The 19,737-nt window shown below is 42.3% G+C and overlaps 1 protein-coding gene across 7 annotated transcripts in view; it reads left to right on the top strand.

The window, feature by feature from the left end:
* Positions 1-7,204: 7,204 nt before the first annotated feature.
* The window catches only part of MMD (monocyte to macrophage differentiation associated), a 50,070-nt gene continuing 37,537 nt past the window's right edge, over positions 7,205-19,737 (top strand). For 6 of the 7 annotated variants that reach the window (XM_064367570.1, XM_064367569.1, XM_064367568.1 and 3 more), the window contains exons 1-3: positions 7,260-7,370; positions 15,246-15,327; positions 17,928-18,088. In XM_064367570.1, the coding sequence (XP_064223640.1) occupies positions 7,345-7,370; positions 15,246-15,327; positions 17,928-18,088 (269 nt within the window). In that variant the 5' untranslated portion in view covers positions 7,260-7,344. Of the gene's footprint in view, positions 7,371-15,245; positions 15,328-17,927; positions 18,089-19,737 lie in introns of all 7 variants that reach the window. The other variant, XM_012460459.3, reaches the window with a different exon arrangement.

Genomic DNA, 19,737 nt, shown 5'->3' with positions numbered 1-19,737 from the left:
TTTAATTATATCTGTATTGCAGCAAATCTGAGCTGGATCTGGGGAAGAGTGTGTGTCCTATTTTTGTTTCTCTTTACTCATTAGATTTCTATTTTTAAATGGTGCTAAATTGTGAATTTAATGCAATGCACACAGAAGTAGTCATGGGTGGAATTTTATCCCTCCTTGGCTCTAAAGAGTTTTCACAGATTTAGGCTTTGTATAAAGAACTTTTTCATCTTTCTCAGATGATCCTCTTTTTCTCCACTCCATTGATGTTGTCTTGGTTCTGGCCTTCATTGCTGCTTGCCTGGATTATTATCTTGTGTTTTTTGTTTGTTTGTTTTTTTGAAATAGAGTTTTCGCTCCTATTGCCCATGCTGGAGTGCAGTGACACGACCTTGGCTCACTGCAACCTCCACCTCCTGGATTCAAGTGATTCTCCTGCTTCAGTCTCCCTAGTAGCTGGGACTACAGGCATGCACCACCGCACCTGGCTAATTTTTTTGTATTTTTAGTAGAGAAAGGGTTTCACCATGTTGGCCAGGCTGGTCTCGAACTCCTGACCTCAGGTGATCTGACTGCCTCAGCCTCTTAAAGTGCTGGGATTACAGTGTGAGCCACCATACTCCTCCTATATTCTTGTTTTACAATGGTCACTCTACTTCCAGCATCCCTCACAGTATTTGTTAGGCTAAGCTGTATGTAACAAAAGCCCCAAGTAAGAGTGGTATAAGAGATTTATTTATTCTTCTTACAGACCTTCTGGAGGTGGAGGGTTTTCCCCATTGGCATGGAGAAGAAATGCTGGATGAAAACATGGGGTTGTTTGAGAGTAAGAGATATGGTAGCTGCCATATGACATAGAACTAGAGAGATACAGAGATATTTAAGAGTTATGTGCAATGTATTTTCCTTCTCCATATTCACAAGAAACTTTAGTAACAATTGACATTACTTATCTTGTGCTTTTACAACAGCAGTCCCCAACCTTCTTGGCACCAGGGATGAAACTGGTTTCATAGAAGACAATATTTCAACAGATCGCAGGGCGGGGATGGTTTCAGGATGAAACTGTTCCACCTCAGATCATCAGGCATTAGATTCTCATGAGGAGCGAGCAATCTAGGTCCTTCACATGCTCAGCTCACAATAGGGTTTGTGTTCCTATGAGACTGTAATGTCCTCGAATGTGAGGTTCACAATAAGATTTGTGCTCCTATGAGAACTTAATACCGCCGCTGATCTGATAGGAGGCAGAGCTCAGCCGGTAATGCTCACTCCCCACAGCTCACCTTCTGTTGTACAGCCTGATTCCTAACAGGCCACGGACTAGTACCATCCATGGCCCAGGGGTTGGGGACCCCTGCTTTAGAGACTCACTTAGGTTTGTGATTCTTCTAGAATCATTAAGGCAGGTGCGAGGGCTTGCCTAAGGAGGCTTAGCTGCATTTAGATTACAAATGAGCAGTGATATCTGCCTGGACCCTCTACAGCACCTGGTGAGGTTTCAGAGCAGCATCTTTCGGTGTGTGTGAGTTTAGAAATCGTCATGGGCGTTTCCACCAACATACTCTGCTTTTCTCACTTCAAGAGACATTGCATTTCATCTTTGCCACCACCTCTTATTTATCACGAACAAATAGAATAACTGAATCTCAAATCTTTTCCATTCACGGTTGACTTTGGCAGGATGAAAGAACTCACAGGCTGACTATTCCCAATGGCTTTTTACTACCCTTACTTAAGAAAGAAAGACTCGTCAAGATAAATGGCTAAATGAGCCCAAATAATGGGCATCTACGTTGTGTTAAATATAATTCTTTATTCTTTGTGGCTAAAGCAAAAGCGCAGACGTGAGTTTCACACAGACCAATAGGAAAGCCCCTAATGTGTCTTGTGGCCTCTGCACCACATTGTGAGAACCACTGCCATCAGCGTTTGCTTTCTGTTGGTCTTTTGAGGTCTTCCTTGCATTCATTGGCATTCCCATTCTTATTCTCATCACCTCTCAAACGTCTGCTTGAAGAAAGAGCTGAAGCAATCCTGACCCTCAATCCTCAGCAGAATATGTCATGAGGCAGTCAGTGTCTAACACTCAAATAATGTTCTTTTTTTGAGGGAAAACAACCACAACAGCCAAAGAATGTCATTTATTGATTGTCCAATGAGAATAGAACACAGTTTCATGCAGTGAGGAATGACACATGGTCATCTACTGTGACAAGGCATGGGTAGAAAAAGCCCTGAGCTTGGAGTCGGAAACCCTGGGCTCCATTCTTGACTTTTTTACTAATACAAATTTATGTTCTTTGCAAAGCCTCTCTAAGCTTTCACTTCTTCATCAATAAAACAGACACAATATTATCTATCTCACAGGATAACTTTAAGGATAAAATGAGATAATAGACGTAAAATTTCTAGAATCATGTTAGGCATTCAAAGAAGTTAATCTGCAGGAGGTGGGGGGGAAGAGGAGGGAGAACATCAGGACAGATGCCTAATGCACGCAGGGCTTAAAACCTAGATTTTAACCTGTTTACCCTGTGGTTGATAGGTGGAGTGAACCACCATGGCACATGTATACCTAGGTAGCAAGCCTGCATGTTCTGCACATGTACCTCAGAACTTAAAGTTTTAAAAAAATTAATCTGTGCAACCATTCCATTGTACATCCTCCTTCCATGTAGTCCAGTTGCTAAAAGAAGTAATTTTCAAATAAATACAACCAAACAGCCAAAAATATTTTTTAAAAAGGACTCAAAACTTTACTTCTTGCAAAACATGAGAATAGCCAACTTACATTGTGAGTAAAACTATTCCCAACCTTATTCCTCCTCCTCCTCTTCTTCATCTTCGTCTTTGTCCTTCCCACAATCCTATGAATCCTCTTATTTTGCTAAATCCCAACCCACCTCTCAAAATACCTTGATCAACTTCTCCCAGAGTATGGAATTTTTTTTCTTATTCACCCTTATCAGGGTGATGCATATAGCCTATCTACCTAAGTCCTTCACTTTTTCTGTAGATCTTTTTTTCTTCCCATTTTTTTTATTCAATTGTTTTTATCAAGCAAGTCTAGGAATGAGGCATGAGGGATACATGTACTACTCAAAGGTCAGCGATTGTGGGGAGAAAACCCAGTAGGAAAAGACAATATTCTTCTTTTCAGAAAAGAGAGAAAGACTGGGAGCACCTGTATTTTAAAACTTGCTTTACTCAGTCGTATTTGTAAAAAAGAGAGATTGAACACCAGTAACAGAACACAGGATGAAGTTGGAAGTTCAGTCAACTTTTCCCAAGGTGTCTGGAGTCAAAATTTGGAGAAAAGCTGCTATTTCTGATTGGACGATTAGAGCTAGGGGAGTAGGTCCCAGGTGCTTCTTTGTATGGTGGGCATCCTATCCAGGAACTCTGGATATCCCTCCGTGAGCAGAGCAGGGGTTTGCTCTCCTAAACATTTCCTCTGGCATCTATTCTATTGCACCTGGAGTCTGCTCTATCACAAATTCCTTCTTATAGGTACAGGCAGTGCCCATGCAAATATGTAACTGCAGTTTTGCAGAAAGAAGAACTATATCTCTGAGCTCAACAAAAACGTCACAACCTGCTAATGCAAAACACTTTCCATTGTCTTCAGCTCTCACAACTCTAATCTCTAAATCAAATTGTATACCTCTTTTCTGCTAACATACTTGGGATTGCTCCTCAGAAACAGATTCATTCAACACCTCACTAAAAAAATGTGGCAGGTGTTTACATGATTCCTTTAAAGCTGTTTCTTGTGTTTTATTTTTATCTTTTGTGGCTTGCTTCTTACCTTGGTGGGGGGTAAGTTTCAGGAAAGATGAGGTTAATTCAAAATTGTCATCATATTTGTTTAAGTCACCTTTAGTTAATATTCTAGCATTTCTGTGGAAGAGACCACTGTAGGTCAAGGTGTTTTATTTCATCTGATTTAATCTGACTTTTTATCTCATTTATTTTTTTCCCCTTGGGTAAGAATCAGTCTTATTGATGTTTCTAAACCTAGGTAGCCTCTCACAAGTTTTCCTCATACCAACCACTTCTCTTCCTTGTTCAAGCCATTCTCCCAGTGGGAAAGTCTGTGCCAAGTGATACCCAACCAGCATCTCAATCAAAATCTATCTTCAGACTTCCTTCTCTCTGGCACCCCTTCCTCATCATGCTCATTATACTCAGTCCACTTATTATCTTTGCACATTCTTATGTCACTGATAAAATGTGATCTGACATCTGTTGGCTTATTGTGTTGCTGTTGTTTTCACTTATTTTTTAAATTAAATTCATATAAATAACTGTTTATTGAGCACCTACTGTGTGTGTTTCTGTTAAAAGTCTCCAAGAAATACAAACATGAGTAAGACAATCTGTGCTCCAGGTATTTTTATTTCAACCTTTTACAGAAACTAAAATTTTTCAAAATATTTTAACAGCTTTATTAAGATATAATTCCTATGCCATACAATTTACCCACTTAAAGTGCAGAGTTCAATGGTTTTTGTATATTCACAGAGTTGTACATCCATTATCACAATTTGAGAACGTTTTCATTAGACCCCCCTCCAAAAGAACCCTTGTACCTCTTAGCCATCACTTCCCAATCCCCTCCCATTCCCCTGCCCTCGGCAACCACTAATCTACTTTCTGTCTTTATAGACTTGCCTATCCTGGACACATAAATGGAATTTTGTATAAATGGAATCATACAACCTGCAGTTCTTTGTGACTGGTTTCTTTCATTTAACATAGTGTTTTCAAGTTCATCCATGTAGTAGCATGTATCAGCACTGCCCTTCCTTCCTTCCTTCCTTCCTTCCTTCGTTCCTTCCTTCCTCCTTCGCTCCCTCCCTCCTTCTCTCCCTTTCCCTCTCCCTCTCCCTCTCTTTCTTTCTTCCCTTCTGTCCCTTCCTTCCCTTCCTTTTCTTCCCTCCCTTCCTTCTTTCCTCCCTCCCTCCCTCCCTCTCCCTCTCCCTCTGTCTCTCTCTTCTTTCTTTCTTTCAACAGGATCATCTCACTCTGTGACCCAGTTTCAAGTGATTCTCCCACCTCAATCTCCCAAGCAGCTGGAACCACAGCTGTGTGCCACATCTGGCTAATTCTGTTGTTGTTTTTAGAGATGAAGTCTTGCTTTCCTCAAAGCTCAGGCTAGTTTCAAACTTCTGGCTTCAAATGATCCTCCCCCCATATCTCCCAAAGTGTTGAAATTACAGGTGCAAGCCACTGTGCCTAGTCCTTTTTTTTTTTTTTTTTTTTTGACTATTTTTTCCAGAGAAGTTTTATGATCACTCAAAAATTGAGAGTAAAGTATAGGGATTTCCCATACATACATAGCCTCTCTCATCATCAACATCCCCCAACAGTGTGGTGCATCTGTTACAATTGAGCTTCCTTGTTTTTTTTAACCCTTCTTATGTTATTTCCCGTGGCTATTTTGTATCTATCTTTATTAGCTATCTCCTTTATTACCTTCCCCTCCCGACTGATGGTTTAGCCCAGGGACTCAACATAGCTGATTAGAAGTAGACTTTCAATCCAGGCTCATTTTCCTGATTTAGTGTTGGGGGTGGGGGTGAAGGAAGTTTTGTTTGTTTTGTTTTAGAGATGTGCATTGCTTTAAAACAGGGAGAGACAGTCTGAAGTACAGAGAGGATCTGTGTCTTTAATGTTAGAGAAAGGTAGGTAGGAGCTTTAGTTTTGCCTTTGGCAAATTTATTATCACTCTAAGCCTCAGCCTCCTTATCTGTAAAATGAGTTGGATAATGCCCATCTGGAGGAGTTATTGGGAAGATTAATGCAATAAGCACCGAAAGCACTTCTCTGGAAGGTTCAAGGAAAGGAAACTAGATTTTTTAGCCGGGGTGGCAGAATTTGCCGGCTTTCCAACGCTTCACCGTAAGCCTAATAATGAGCACTCCTAGCAGGCTAGCACGCTGGCCTCTTGCCCCTCCGGAGTCTCTAGTTTGTGGGCTGGAGGCTGGGTACGGACAGGATACCTTGGTTATCCTGGAAAGGCTGGACAAATCACCCATTCATTCATTCATCCATTCGTGTGTGTGTGTGTGTGTGTGTGTGTGTGTATGAGTGTGACGGAGTCTTGCTCTGTCTCCCAGGCTGTAATGCAGTGGCGTGAACTCGGCTCACTGCAACCTCTGCCTCCCAAGTTCCAGCGATTCTCCTATCTCAGCCTCCTGAGTAGCTGGGATTACAGGCACCTGCCACCACACCTGGCTAATTTTGGTACTTTTAGTAGAGACGGGGTTTCACCATGTTGACCAGGTTGGTTTTGAACTCCTGATCTCAGGTGATCCGCCACTCCCACTTGGCTTCCAAAAGTGCTGGGATTACAAGTGTAAGCCATCGCGCCTGACCCATTCATTCATTTTTATTTGAACCTGTCTTCCAGGAAACCCTCTGAGTTTAGAAGGTTTAGTGACAGGACCCTGATACAAGTCTACTGGTTTATTTGAAAGCTGCTTGAATAAAAATAATAATAAACTGGAGGATAACATAAAAGGATCCTTGCAGAGGATTCCTCCGTTTCATTGAATCTCAGAGTTAGACGACGGCTCAAAGACCTCAACCACCTCACGGGTCAGACAAGGAGGTTTTTCCTTCTGCCCTGGATCCTTTCACAATAGCCTAGCGGGAGCTGGCCCTCAAAATGATGAAGGAATAAATGAATGGAGGGATGGAGAAATGAATGATAACGAAAGAATGAATGCGTTAGGGCTGCTTGTTTGCTGCTATTTCCTCACAATGCTTTTAATATTTCCTGATCCATCTCCTCCTTCACCATTTCTCTCCCCCTCCCTCGGTCTCTTCTCCAATAAGTCTCTTACTGAAGGGCGCCGCGTTCCCGCGCTCCTCCCCTTTTCCTCGTCCCGCCCCGCCCCGCCGCCTCGAGGCCCCGCCCCGCCGCCCAAGCCTGGCGGGAATGAATGGCAGCGTAGCCGCCGCGCCGCTCGGGGCGCCGATTGGCTGACCGGAGCGCTGACGCGCCGGCGACCGCGGATGCACGCAGGCGAGCGGAGCCGGCGGGGGCGGAGCCGGGCTCCGGGGCGGGGCGCAAGAGCCCCGGGGCGGAGGAGCCGGGTAGGCGGGAGGCGGGAGGCGGGAGGCGTCGGGGCCGTTTAAGCGGCCTCCCTCCCGCCCCCAGCCGCCCGGTCTGGCCCCAGCCCTGTCCCGACCCCCGGCCTGGCCCACTCCGGCCCTACCCGGCCGAAGGGTTCCGCTGGACACGCAGGCGGCCTCTGGAGCAGCACAAGCCCATGAGGGCCGCGCGCCCGGCCGCCGGTGCTGACGAGACGGAGCTCCCGGCCCCCGAGGAGGAGCAGAGGATCAATGCGGTTCAAGAATCGATTCCAGCGGTGAGAGGGTTGGCGTCCCGGTCCCGCTGCCAGTGTCAGGAGCGGGTCCCCAGATCCCGCCGTTAAGCGCGCGTGTCCCCTTTTCTCACCTGGATGCATCCGGGGTGGATCCCGCACTGTGGCCCGGGATCAGCTTCCAGGGGAGTCCCTTCCCTGCTGTTCCTGGGCGACCCCCTTCCTCCGAGGATGGGAGCTTGTGCCTGACCCGGGTCTCCCCTCGCGATCTGCGGACAGCGGATGGATTCCCGCACCCGGGACCCCTAGCCTCCCTCCTTCCGGGGGATCCCTTTGGTCCTGGGGCTGACCCTCCCGACGTCCTTACAGGCCGGGGTCTGGCTCGCTCTGGGAACCCGAACCCCAGCCCCAGGAGCCGCCCTCGAGTCCTCCAACCTGGCTTGCGCCTCCATCCCTTTACCTCCAGGGTGGGGGGGTCTCCCGGGGCGCGCGGAACTGGGTGGCGCTCTGCGGAGAGATTTGTCGTAAAGCCGGGTGCTGGGCATTTTGGGTGCTTTGTCTGTGAACGACCCTAGCAACAGGGAAACTGAGGCACGCTCCGCCGGCTTGTCCCTCCCTGGCCATGTAGGGGCCTTGCTGGTTCTCCAGCTGAGCGTCTCAGGGCGGTGCTATTTTGGTCTCTGCGAAGGGGCAAGTTAGCTTTCGGGTGGTGAGACCTGCTGCGGAGGCGCCGGTGTTAGGAAACGAGGATGAGGAACCGTGGAGGCGCCACCGGAAGGCTGACCGGCTGCTCATTCACTGTAGAGCTAGTGGGAATGCCAGGCTGGGGGGCGCCGTGGCCTTACTCCCCTCCGGGGCTCCGCCGTCTAACAATGGATGGAGGTTAGCTCATGGCTCTGAGAGGAACTCCAGGCTTTTCTTTTTTGTTTAAGTGGGTGAAAGTTCACCTCCCCAGGGCTTGTGGTAATTCTGCATCCCTTTGTTGTGAATTCCCGGACCTTCACCACAGGCAGCCTTGCTGGGGGTGCAGTGACGGGAAATTTTAAGAAATGCATGAACTCTTCCAAGAAGGTTATTGAGCTTTTAGACACTACCTTTTATTTCAGAATTTTAAAGTACACATTTTTCTTTTTCTTTCTAATCTCCATGCCCTCACTGCGCGCTCACCCATCTCATTCCTCCCCCAGTCCCAAAATGTAAAGGAGCCAACAAATGCACAGAAGAGTTACCATGGTCTGGGCTACCAGGAGGGGGATCAGCTTGAAGACGAGGATTGACTTCTGAATATATTGCTCATCAGTCAGGGTGTTGAATGCCTGGCACTGTTCCCCCAGTGGGAATTTTATATCAGTGTGTCTAAGGGCAAAATGGAACCGTGGCGTTCTGACTTTAGAAGCTGATGTCAGAAATGAAGACCGGAGGGGCTTTTAGAGAAAATATAACATGCACTCAGGCATGATCAGTGAAGCCCTGTGCATGCGGTTTGTTTGATTTGGTTTTACTTCTCTACACGTCTGTGCTCTTCCTGTTTTCAGAGAACAGTAGCGATATTCTGTGAAATTGCCCCTTCCTTATTTGATTTAAGAGTTTGTCTTTCTTTCCTATCCCTTTGGATTCTCTAAAAAGAAAAAAAAAAAAAAGACCCTGCTTAATTATTTGTTTCACAAACCTTAAAACAGTGTTAAAAGAAATAAAACACTTCATTGAGGATGCTACCCTCTCAGCTTATTGAACTGACTTTTAAATTTTTTTAATTTTTAATTTTTTTTTTTTTTTTTTTTTTTGCTGGACACTGATCTCTCCATTCCTTATTAGTACAGTTGTAATGTGATTTTTGCACTCTACATTTTTCACTTAAAAACTAAAAATACAGGCATTTTCTTTTGTTGTGGCATAGACTATAATTTTCTTGGGGGCTTGTGTTTTGCACTCAATGGATATTTGAAGGTTTCTTTCTTGATGTCATCTAGACCTACCATGATTTTCTTTGAGGATTTGTGTGATCTCATAACTTCTTGGTTCTCTATCATAGGCTAGGTTGGAAACATATTTCTAAGTATCAATTTTAACTTGGAAATAAAGCCTGTAAACAAAAAGTAATGTAATGAGAATGTCCTGATTTTTGTGGTTCACACATTAAAATGCTGAGAGTACTATTCTGCATCTTTTAATATTGTGTTCCTAATATATCTTTCTGAGCATTCCCAAGTAGGTAAATTACAAAGGATCTGGAGGGAGGGACATACTGTCTTTGAAGGGAGGTGTACTTCCTCCCTGATAGATTTATTGGAACTGGATGGAGGAGCATGAGGAGGGTATATGCAATGATGACTTCTCAACAAACTTAGGATGTGAAAAATTCCACTGGAACACATAGACATAGTTTATCTTCCTTGTTTTATCCATTTCACACTTGAGTATCCCCAAGATACCTACACACACATAGACAAACACAAAGTCATTCTCTCCCCTTCACAGCATCTCTGATTGATGGCAATAACTGCTAACATTTTTTGAGTGCCATTTATCTATGCCAGACACTGGCTGGGCACTTGTATATTACTCATCTCATTCTCAACTATAACTCTGGAAGATATAACTTTTACACCCATTTAATAGAAGAGTAAATAGGTTTAGAGAATGAAAGGAAACTTGCCCATAGTCACACAGCTAGGAAGGGGGTAGACCCAAGAGTTCAATTTCATGTCTGTGTCTCCTCCACTCATGTTGCTAGCTCACCTCTTTCTCTCTTTGACTCCCTGCCCACACCACATCTATGTGTATCACATGTAGGCATAGGATCCACAGAGCTTCTACTGTATCTTCTTGTTGGTGTGTACTCATTTCAACAGTCTTGCAACCAAAAATCCAAGGAAAAAGATACCCTCTTCCTCAGCCCCAGCCTCATGATCATATAGCTAGCTTCAAAACTGAATATGTGGGAAAGCGTCTGAATCTAAAGTATTAGGAAGTCTTTCAGGGCTACCTATTGTCTTTCTTACCATGTTCTTAAAGCACTAAGTCATAGGCATGGGGTAGTCTCCTTATATACACGTCTTCCTTTATTCAATAAGTCAAGACTAGCACTATTGGCAGTGGACACTTTTCCTGAACAAATATGCTGTCATAAAGGGTAGCTAATAGTTAGAGGGGTCCACTTACATTGCAATGTAAGTGATGTTAAAGGGGCCCTTGGAATATCCATTGTCTTGGCCTTTAAGTGTTTTCTTTTTATAAGATTCAGGGTTCTCTTGGTTCCCAGGCTGCCTGTTTCTCTTACTTACAGAACCTGCTGGGTCCACAGTAAAACTAATTGGCTATAGGATATCTCTGTTAAGACAAAGTACTTCAGCAGTAACTGGAATGTCTTTCTATTCATTCAACAATTATTAAGCTCCAGCAGTAAGCTGGGCATTGTACTTGAGTTTGGTAATAGAAAGGTGAACAAGACAGCCTTCATGGAATTCACACTACAGTGGGGAAAGATGAAATAAAAAATAACCTAAAACAAATCAAAGTCTTACCAATTGTGACATGGGGCTCTGGTCGGATGTGGAGTACTGAAATGATACTTCAGTTAGGATAGTCTGGAAAACCTCTCTGAGGCAGTGACATCTGAGTTGAAATGGAAGGATAAGAGAGCTGAGCATTCTGGAGAAGATCCTAGACAGAAGTAAACAAGTACACATGCCCAGAGGCAGACACAACCTTGACATCTTTAAGGAGCAGAAAGGAGGTGGTATAGCCAGAGAGTGGAGAGAGAGAAAGATGCCATCTTGAGACTGAAAGAGTAGTAAGGCCCAGAGCAGTTAGGGCTTGTGGGCCTCTGAACACTGTGTTGCAGGGCTATTGTAATCACTTTGGGAAGCCAGAGGCAGACTTTAAGCTGGAATTGGGGTGTGTAATGTGATCTGGGTTTTTTTGTTGTTGTTTGTTTTTGAGACAGGGTCTTGTTCTGTCACCCAGACTGGAGTGCAATGGTGCCATCACAACTCACTGTTGTAGCCTTGACCTCTGAGGTCAAGCAGTCCTTCTACCTCAGTCACAAGTAGCTGAGGCTACAGGTGTGCACCACTACACCTGGCTAATTTTTACATTTTGTGTGTGTGTAAAGATGGGATCTCACTATATTGCCCAGGCTGTTCTCCACTCTTGGGCTCAAGTGACCTCCTGCCTCAGCTCCCAAAAAGTACTGGAATTACAGATGTGAGCCACCATGCCCAGCCCCTGATATGTTTCTAATAGAAAACTGTGGCTACTAATATAAAGAAGAGAGTCTATAGGGGTACAATCAGGAATACTAGTTAAGTGACTTTGTACAGACCTGAGATGTTAGTTCTTTATTTAAGGTAGAAGCTGTGGAGCTGTGTTTACCGCGTCACTACCACCCCCTGCCCCCCCGCAACCCCATGGCTAATTTTTGTATTGTCAGTAGAGATGGGGTTTAGCCCTTTTGCCCAGGCTGGTCTCTAACTCCTGGGCTCAAGTGATCTGCATGCCTCAGCCTCCTAAAGTGATGGGATTACAGGTGCACACCACCATGCCTGGCTAATTTTTTATATTTTTAGTAGAGACTGAATTTCTCCATGCTGGTCAGGCTGGTCTCGAACTCCTGACCTCAAGTGATGAGGTGGACTTATTAGAAATATATTTTGAAGGTGGTGTTGATGGTACTTCCAATGGGAGAATGAGGAACACTTGCAGGATTTGATCTGCTGAGATCAGCCTCTGAGATCTGCTGGTGCGTTGCAGATCTACTCAGTGGGCACAGTGCATTGGGCTGAATTCAAGTGTGTTAGTGCACTAGGGAGTGTCCCCAGGTCTCTATCTGTTCTTTCCCTCCACAGTTTTGAAATTCTGTCATGGCATGGGAGAGGAGTATGGGGGAAGGGGGAGATGATAAGAACACTGGGCAAAGAAGAAGGCAGGAGAGTTTTGAAAGAAAGTGAGGAGATAAGTGAAAAAAACCCTGCTTAACTAGTAGCTTTATTAAGTGCAGTTCCCACTCCCAGGACTAAATCACCTTCCTTCAAATCCTCTAGGGCTTGCTGATTACTTAAGCATTGAGTAACCATTAGGGCCACTCTGCCTTAAATAGAGATGTCTTCCATAAATGGATGCTGTTTTCCATAACCAGCACTTGAACCTTTCCCATTCTTTTTTGGGGGAAGACATGAGGGCCAGAGTGTGGGAGTTGATTTACATTTTACATCTGCTTTTCCATTTAGGTCTTAGGAATGATTTCTTCAGAAGGCTGTGGAGGAGTCTTGATTGCACCCTAGCAGGTTAAAGAGAAATGCAAAAATTGTATTGTTATTTCCCAGAAGAACAATTATGCTGTCTATCTTACTGAGCCCCAGATGTAGAGAGTTGCTTCCAGGATAGTTACCCTTATCTTTCCCTATTGCTCCGGTCTTGCCCTATGCATCAGGAGAGAGTGCTTTAAGTCACCGTGGGTGGAATATTTTTTTGTATAACTTTCTACTTTAATTTTAATGTGAATTATTCCAGGTGATCAGGGGACTAAGCTGTCACAAACATAGCCATCCAGTTTATTTGTTTTTAGGAGAAAATGTGAAAGTCTATCCCTGTTGCTGGGTAATGGCTTGACTATTTTTAGATTGGGCTGCCAGAGATATAAATTGCTATTTTAATCTGCAGCCTGGTAGTGGGTAGACAAATCCTACTTACTGCACCCTACACAGAGCACTTTGAATTTCATCTAACTTCAGCCATCTTGGGACCTTGCTCTTTACCCTTCAAAATTCCTAATAGGGTATGTTATAGCTCTGTTGTATATCTCGGGGTAATGATGTGGTATGTCCTCTAATACTTGGGACACTTTTAAAGCATTCTTCCCAAGAGTGTAGTTATTTTCTTTTTTGCTAATGAGAGCTGTATAGCAACACTGTTGTCCCTTAGAAAATTAGTAAAATTATTTAAAATATTATCAGGGGAGAAAAGATGATGCTTGATAATTGTTAACTATATTTGAGAATAACTTGGATAAATTTTGAAACTACTAGCTGTATATTTCTCTTTAGCAGTTGGTTTTCAAACCATCTGGTAGATTATACTCAGCAAGTACATATTTCGTACACTAGTTAAATATCTTAACCCATCAATGGGCCAAGTGAAATATCTTCACTGTCCCAAATTAATTCCCCAGTGGATTTTCCACCTGAACTATCTGTATTGTGTTAATAGTGGCTGCTACTTTATTTTTATTAATTTGATCTAAAGATAACAAGCTTTTCTTAACTCAGGGAGAGAGTATTGGCTAGTCTTTTATTCATAAACTGGGCACTCTCTAGAATAGCTTGGTCATGCATTGTAGCCAATTTTTGGCAACTTGGTTCTACTATTTGGTTCAACCTTGTACCATTTTTCATTGTTTTTATGAATAAGGTAATGAGTAGTTAGAACTCATTAGTGGCACAGAATACCACTCCCCACCATACACATTTCTTTAAACTAACTTGAGCAAAAGGATAATTTATTGTGCAAAGCTTGTTGACATCTTATAGACTCTTAAGCACAGGAATGCAGTAGGCCTTTGCGACCTGAATGCTGTTGGAGTTTTTTTTTAACCTATGTCTGTTTCTGTGCATCTGATTCTTCCTTCCTTTATTCAGACAGCTGCTTTTTTTTCTCCTCCTGAGGAAAAAAGGATTAGTTAGATTAATCCAGAATCCCTCATGAAACCTGTTGTGGGTATGGATTGGGTTTTTGGTGGAGAGGGCATCCTCACTCAGCATACTGAAATGGAAGAATGCTGTCCTCCCTTTAGGTCCTGTGGTATTCATGCTTTTCGCTGTACTGCTGTCACAAAGTTAGCCCAAAGGGAAGTGTGGAATATGGGCTTATGTCTATATGTGTAACAGATTTTGATATTTAGATACATACACACGTATGTGTATTTATGTGAATTTTATAGCCAAAAAGATCAGGTAGTAGTCATGTGTTTGGTTTTTGAAGCGTAACTTTGAATTCAGGGAGAACAAAGGTGAAAACATACCTCCTGTTTTAAGTTGCCTAGAGGTAGCCAGGTATCATTTATTTAAGCTGTCTGGTGCTAGACTGGTAATACAATATAGGGAAACTAGTGGGACAGGCCTGTTAATCATGGGATGTAGGTCTTAAAGATGTGCCTCTATAATTTTTTTTTTTTTTTGAGATGGAGTTTCACTCTTGTCGTCCAGGCTGGAGTGCAATGATGCGATCTTGGATCACTATAACCTCCGCCTCACGGGTTCAAGCAATTCTCCTGCCTCAGCCTCTTGAGAAGCTGGGACTACAGGTGCCCGCCACCACACCTAGCTACTTTTTTTGTATTTTTAGTAGGGACAGGGTTTTACTATGCTGGCCAGGCTGGTCTCAAACTCCTGACCTCAGGCAATGCACCCGCTTCAGCCTCCCAAACTGCTGGGATTACAGGCATGAGCCACCGCACCCGACCCAAGCTTTATAAATTTTAAGAAAAGAAATTGAAACTTTTTTTTCAAATGTAGTGTATCCCTTCACTAAATGATAATAAAATTTAGAAAAATTCCTTTTTTTTTCTAGTTGTACGGGGTGTGTGTGTGTGTGTGTGTGTGTGTGTGTGTATGTATGGAGGAGAAGGGTTCCAGTTGAAGGAGATATAGAGCTATGGTTTCTGTTTGCTTTTGGTTGTAGAAGGTTTTTCTTTGGAATAAAGTGAAAGAATGCTTAATCTAATAAACTAGGGTATTTGCTTAAGGATCATTGCTATTGACTCAGTTTACTCCTCTTCAGTGACTTTTGGCTTTATTACCGTAACTAGGTATTTCCACCAGTCATATCTTCACTTAGAACAGATCAAATATGCACTGATAGATTTCCTCATTGTTCTTCACACACTTTGAGCTTTTCTTAGATGATGTCTTTTTGTTTTTACAGATTCATGAACCATCGAGCTCCAGCCAATGGCCGCTACAAACCAACTTGCTATGAACATGCTGCTAACTGTTACACACATGCAGTGAGTACAAGTTTTCTGCCATTGCCATCCTTTCCACAGGGCTTTGGCGGGAGGAAGGGGTAATTATCTCTAGTAACCTCAGCACAATTAGTTGGATTTACCCATCTCTGTGACCTTATCTACCAGGAAATCAGTGCTGGGTCATGTCACCAGAAACTAGGTAAGCATATAGAACACTTGGTGTGTTCTAATCCACAGTAAGCTGGTCCTGGACTTGCTTTAAACAAGTCTTTAAAGGAACAATAATAGTATGTACCCTAGCTTTAGAAAAACCAGAGATGCCTGTTTATGAAGACTCCCACCCCTAGAATGAAATCAACTGTGTTTATTTTGCAAGGAGAGTTCATAATTTGTTGAAAAAGATGCTTTTTTAAAATTAAGTGGTCTTCTGAAATGGGGAGGGGAGCCATAGCCTCCCACCCCTACAGTGGCCATTGCTTCCAAGAAGAGATGTTATTCCATACTGGTGAAGGAAAAGCTCATGGTATCCGTAAATGTTTTGTTCATTTTTTTCTGCATTATAAAAGGACATACTCATTATAAGAAACTTTAAAAATACTGAAAAATATATCAGGAAAATAAAACTAACCAGAAATAAACTGTTAACACTTTGGTGCATTTCTGTGTGTGTGTGTGTGTGTGTGTGTGTGTGTGTGTGTGTGTATGTCAGGGAGTGTTTGTGAATATGTATTTTCAGTTTTCCTGTTAATGTGAAATTAGTGGCATTTTCTTATCTCATTATAAATTTTATTTTATCTGTGGTTTCATCATTACCTTTAAAAGTTGCATTTAGTGACTTTGAGGGAAAAATAGTGGCTGAGAGATGGTCTGAAAACAAGAAATAGAGAAAAGACCAGTTTACTCCTTTAACAATGAGTGTTTAGAACAGGTTAGTTTAACTATGATAGACAGTGTTGGTACAATACAGTGGTTCACACAGCTTACCTTTAGAAATAATATTTACTTGGATGAACCTGAATAAGCCTTAACTTGTCTCTTCTGAGTGTGTCACAGGTTAAGGAACACTTGTATAAACTGAAGTTAAGGGAAATCTGACAAAACCTCCATATTAATTTTTTAGAACAGAAAATATAATCTTATTAAACAATATCTTGAATTGTTTCATTTCAGGGTCCAATAATATTTCTAAAACAGACAAAACGCCTCTATTGTCATCATTTCATTAGAAGATACTTTAACATGAAAAAAGTAGAAAGGACATGATCTCAAAATAAAGGGCATTCCTTTAAATGAAATACATTGTGTTTTATGGAAAACTTTATTGTACTTAATCTTCTAATTTTGCTCTTGGGCCAATGAAAACTTTAGCATCTGAAAAACTCATGCCAGTCTCATCTAGGGGATTTAATATTCTGTTGCAAGATGGCAAATGTAGGTTTGGGAAGAAAGGAAAAGATAAGCAAATTGCTAACGTTTGTATTCTTTGTCAAGTATACTTATTCTAATATAAAGTAGTATATTCTCCTGGGAATTTCTGTTATTATAAGATGTTTACTAGTCATAGTCATACATATATGACTAGACATTAAAATTTGTGACCATGTGGACTATGAAATATGGTGCAGGAAGCAAAATTCTCTCTAAAATTCTCAAGATTTTTTGAATAGGTAAATCTTAGAAGGGGATTGCTCTTGCTTACTTAAAAGGTTCTGTTAAAAATGAAGTGATCCCAAAATGTTCACTCTGCAGTAGCACTCATATTGTTAGAATGTACAGATCCAAGCTGAAAATCAGGATGTATAACTTCAACAATTGACTTTCTGTATGTGTGTGTTGCTGTGTACATTATACTTATTACTTGATTTGTTCAGTTATCCTGTCCTGAAATATTGGGATTTCAGTAGCCACAGGACAAATGATCTAAAGTGAGGACCTCCCTGAAAAATCTGGCTATGTGCTTGGATTTTTTTTTTTTTTTTTTTTTTGAGACAAGATCTCACTCTGCCTCCCAAGCTGGAGTGCAGTGGTGCAATCACGGCTCACTATAGTCTCAACCTCTCAGGCCCAAGCAGCCTTTCCACCTCAGCCTGCCAAATAGCTGGGACTACAGGTGTTGTGCCACCATGTCTGGCTAATTTTTTTAATTTTTGTAGAGACAGGGTCTTGCTGTGTTGCTCACGCTGCTCTGCAACTCCTGGACTCAAGCAACTCTCCTGCCTCAGCCTCCCAAAGTGCTGGGATTACAGGCATGAGCCACCACACCTGGCCTTCTTGGTGTTTGAATATTTTAAGGAATTACTCTAAATCAGATTATAAAGTAGAATGAAGCATGTCCTTATTTAATGAAATTAGGATAAAGAACATCTGTTTTTTTAACAGTTGAGTAATGTTGCATCCTTGATGGCTTAATTGTATCCCCATTGGTTGGTGCAATTCCTGGGCCCTGAATGGCATTACCTGCTTTCCAGTGTAGCAGCTAACTTCATCTGGCTCTCATTATGATTATCCAGGAGGGGCAAATACTTGCTTTAAGATTATTTTTCTAAAATTGTTCCAGGCAAACCTCTGTATTTTTAGCAAAAGACTCAACTCCATAAAAGCCAGAATATTCCATTCATTACTCTTTACTGTTCCCTCAGTTCCTCATTGTTCCAGCCATTGTGGGCAGTGCCCTCCTCCATCGACTGTCTGATGACTGCTGGGAAAAGATAACAGCATGGATTTATGGGATGGGACTCTGTGCCCTCTTCATCGTTTCTACAGTATTTCACATTGTATCATGGAAAAAGAGCCACTTAAGGTACAGTGGATGGCATGCTGTTTCAACAGATCCAAATAGTTGACTCAATATGTTTGGTAGCCTCCCACGCTGGCATGCTTTAGTCAAGTGGGGCAAAGGGTAGACATTTTCTGCCTTGTAGACTAGAATACTCTCCCATGATTCACGACATGTTCTTTGGACTGGATGAAGTTTGAGGACTCCTCCCCAGTATGTATCTAAAAAGGTAGGGCTTTGCTCAGTAACCCCTAAAAAACCTCACTGATTCCCTAGGACTTACCACTTAAAAACCTGAGAGCTATTTTCCAATACTATTAAGCACACTAAGGATATGATGAGAGCAGCAGTGTAAGGTAGTGACAGAGCACACTGAGCTTAGAGTCAGCAGGCAGGCTTTGAGGCCCAGCCCTGCTCTTTAATATTGGGTAAGTCACTTGACCTTGTGGAGCCTCAGTATCTGTATCACTAAAATGAGAATAATAATACCTGAATCACATAGTCACTGTGATACGGGAATGAGATAAGGTACTTGAAAATTACAAAAAACCAAAGGACTGTATGAAGTATAGAGGCATACTTATAGTTTGGGTTTAGCATTTTGCAAAGTTTAGCCAGAATTAAGTCTTGTGTATATTATTCAAATAAAATTCACATATTTTGCTATTAATAGCCGTCAAGCACTTTCCAAGCAATTGGATAGCTCTTGGCCTGCCAAGGAGAAGAACATTAAAGCTTTCCTCTTCTGAGTGAAGGATTGATTTTGGAGCAGCACACCATTTAGGTGGGAATGTGTTGCTTGTGAAATGGATTCTGCATAACCCTGAAGGGCAAAACTTCTTTTCAAAAAAGGAAGATTCAGAGCAGACTATGAGCAATTTAAAGAAATACTGGAATATGCCTTTTGGTTTTAAAGAATGTCCAAAAAAAACTCAAACTAGTCAATATGATATTTAAAAGATATGCCACATTTATAAGCAGGATTTGAGATTTGTGAGATGATTACTGGTTTCCTCACATGTAGAATCCTAGAGTTTTAGATCTGGGAGGATCTTTAGAAATCATCTAATTTAAATCACTTAATTTTTATTTGGGGGTACTGAGGCTCAGAGAAGTAGTCTGACTTGTCTGAGTCAGTGAAACCAGCAAAATCTGATTATCCCAAGACCTCTGACTCCAAGTCCTAGTTTTTTTCACCATATCTTTTACAATATTGCATATAGTTGGCAGTCTGCTACCCTTTCCTGTAAGGTAACAGTTTTCTGGGCTTAAAATAAAACCACAGCATTCAATCACAAGGGCGCTCTGGGACACACTCACAAGATAACCACAAGAGTACCTGTCCTGGCTCCTCAGGACACACTGTCGCAGTGCCCAGGGGCCAGTTTAGAAGCAGAGTACTTTATTATCTTCTTGGCACAATTTAGTGCTTGTGGTTGTCTCAGCAAACTTGGCTTCGATGTCTAGATTCTGGATCAATAAAAAGTTGTAGGTACCTCTTTCAGTATTCTGGGTCTCCCTGCCAGAGGTGTAATAGAAACTAGATTCTCTTGAACTTTGAATGGCATTGCTAGAATCATAAGCCACGTGTAGATTTTTGTTCTTCATTTAAATTTTTAAATATTAAAAAAGCCTTAATTTAAGTAAAAGCGAGAAGGGAATTAGCATTTATT

Source organism: Aotus nancymaae, unplaced genomic scaffold, assembly GCF_030222135.1.
Source record: "Aotus nancymaae isolate 86718 unplaced genomic scaffold, 86718_ANA_hifiasm-v0.15.2.pri h1tg000072l, whole genome shotgun sequence".
In the NCBI taxonomy this organism is placed as follows: domain Eukaryota; kingdom Metazoa; phylum Chordata; class Mammalia; order Primates; family Aotidae; genus Aotus; species Aotus nancymaae.
This window is presented reverse-complemented; position numbering and strand designations above follow the sequence as displayed.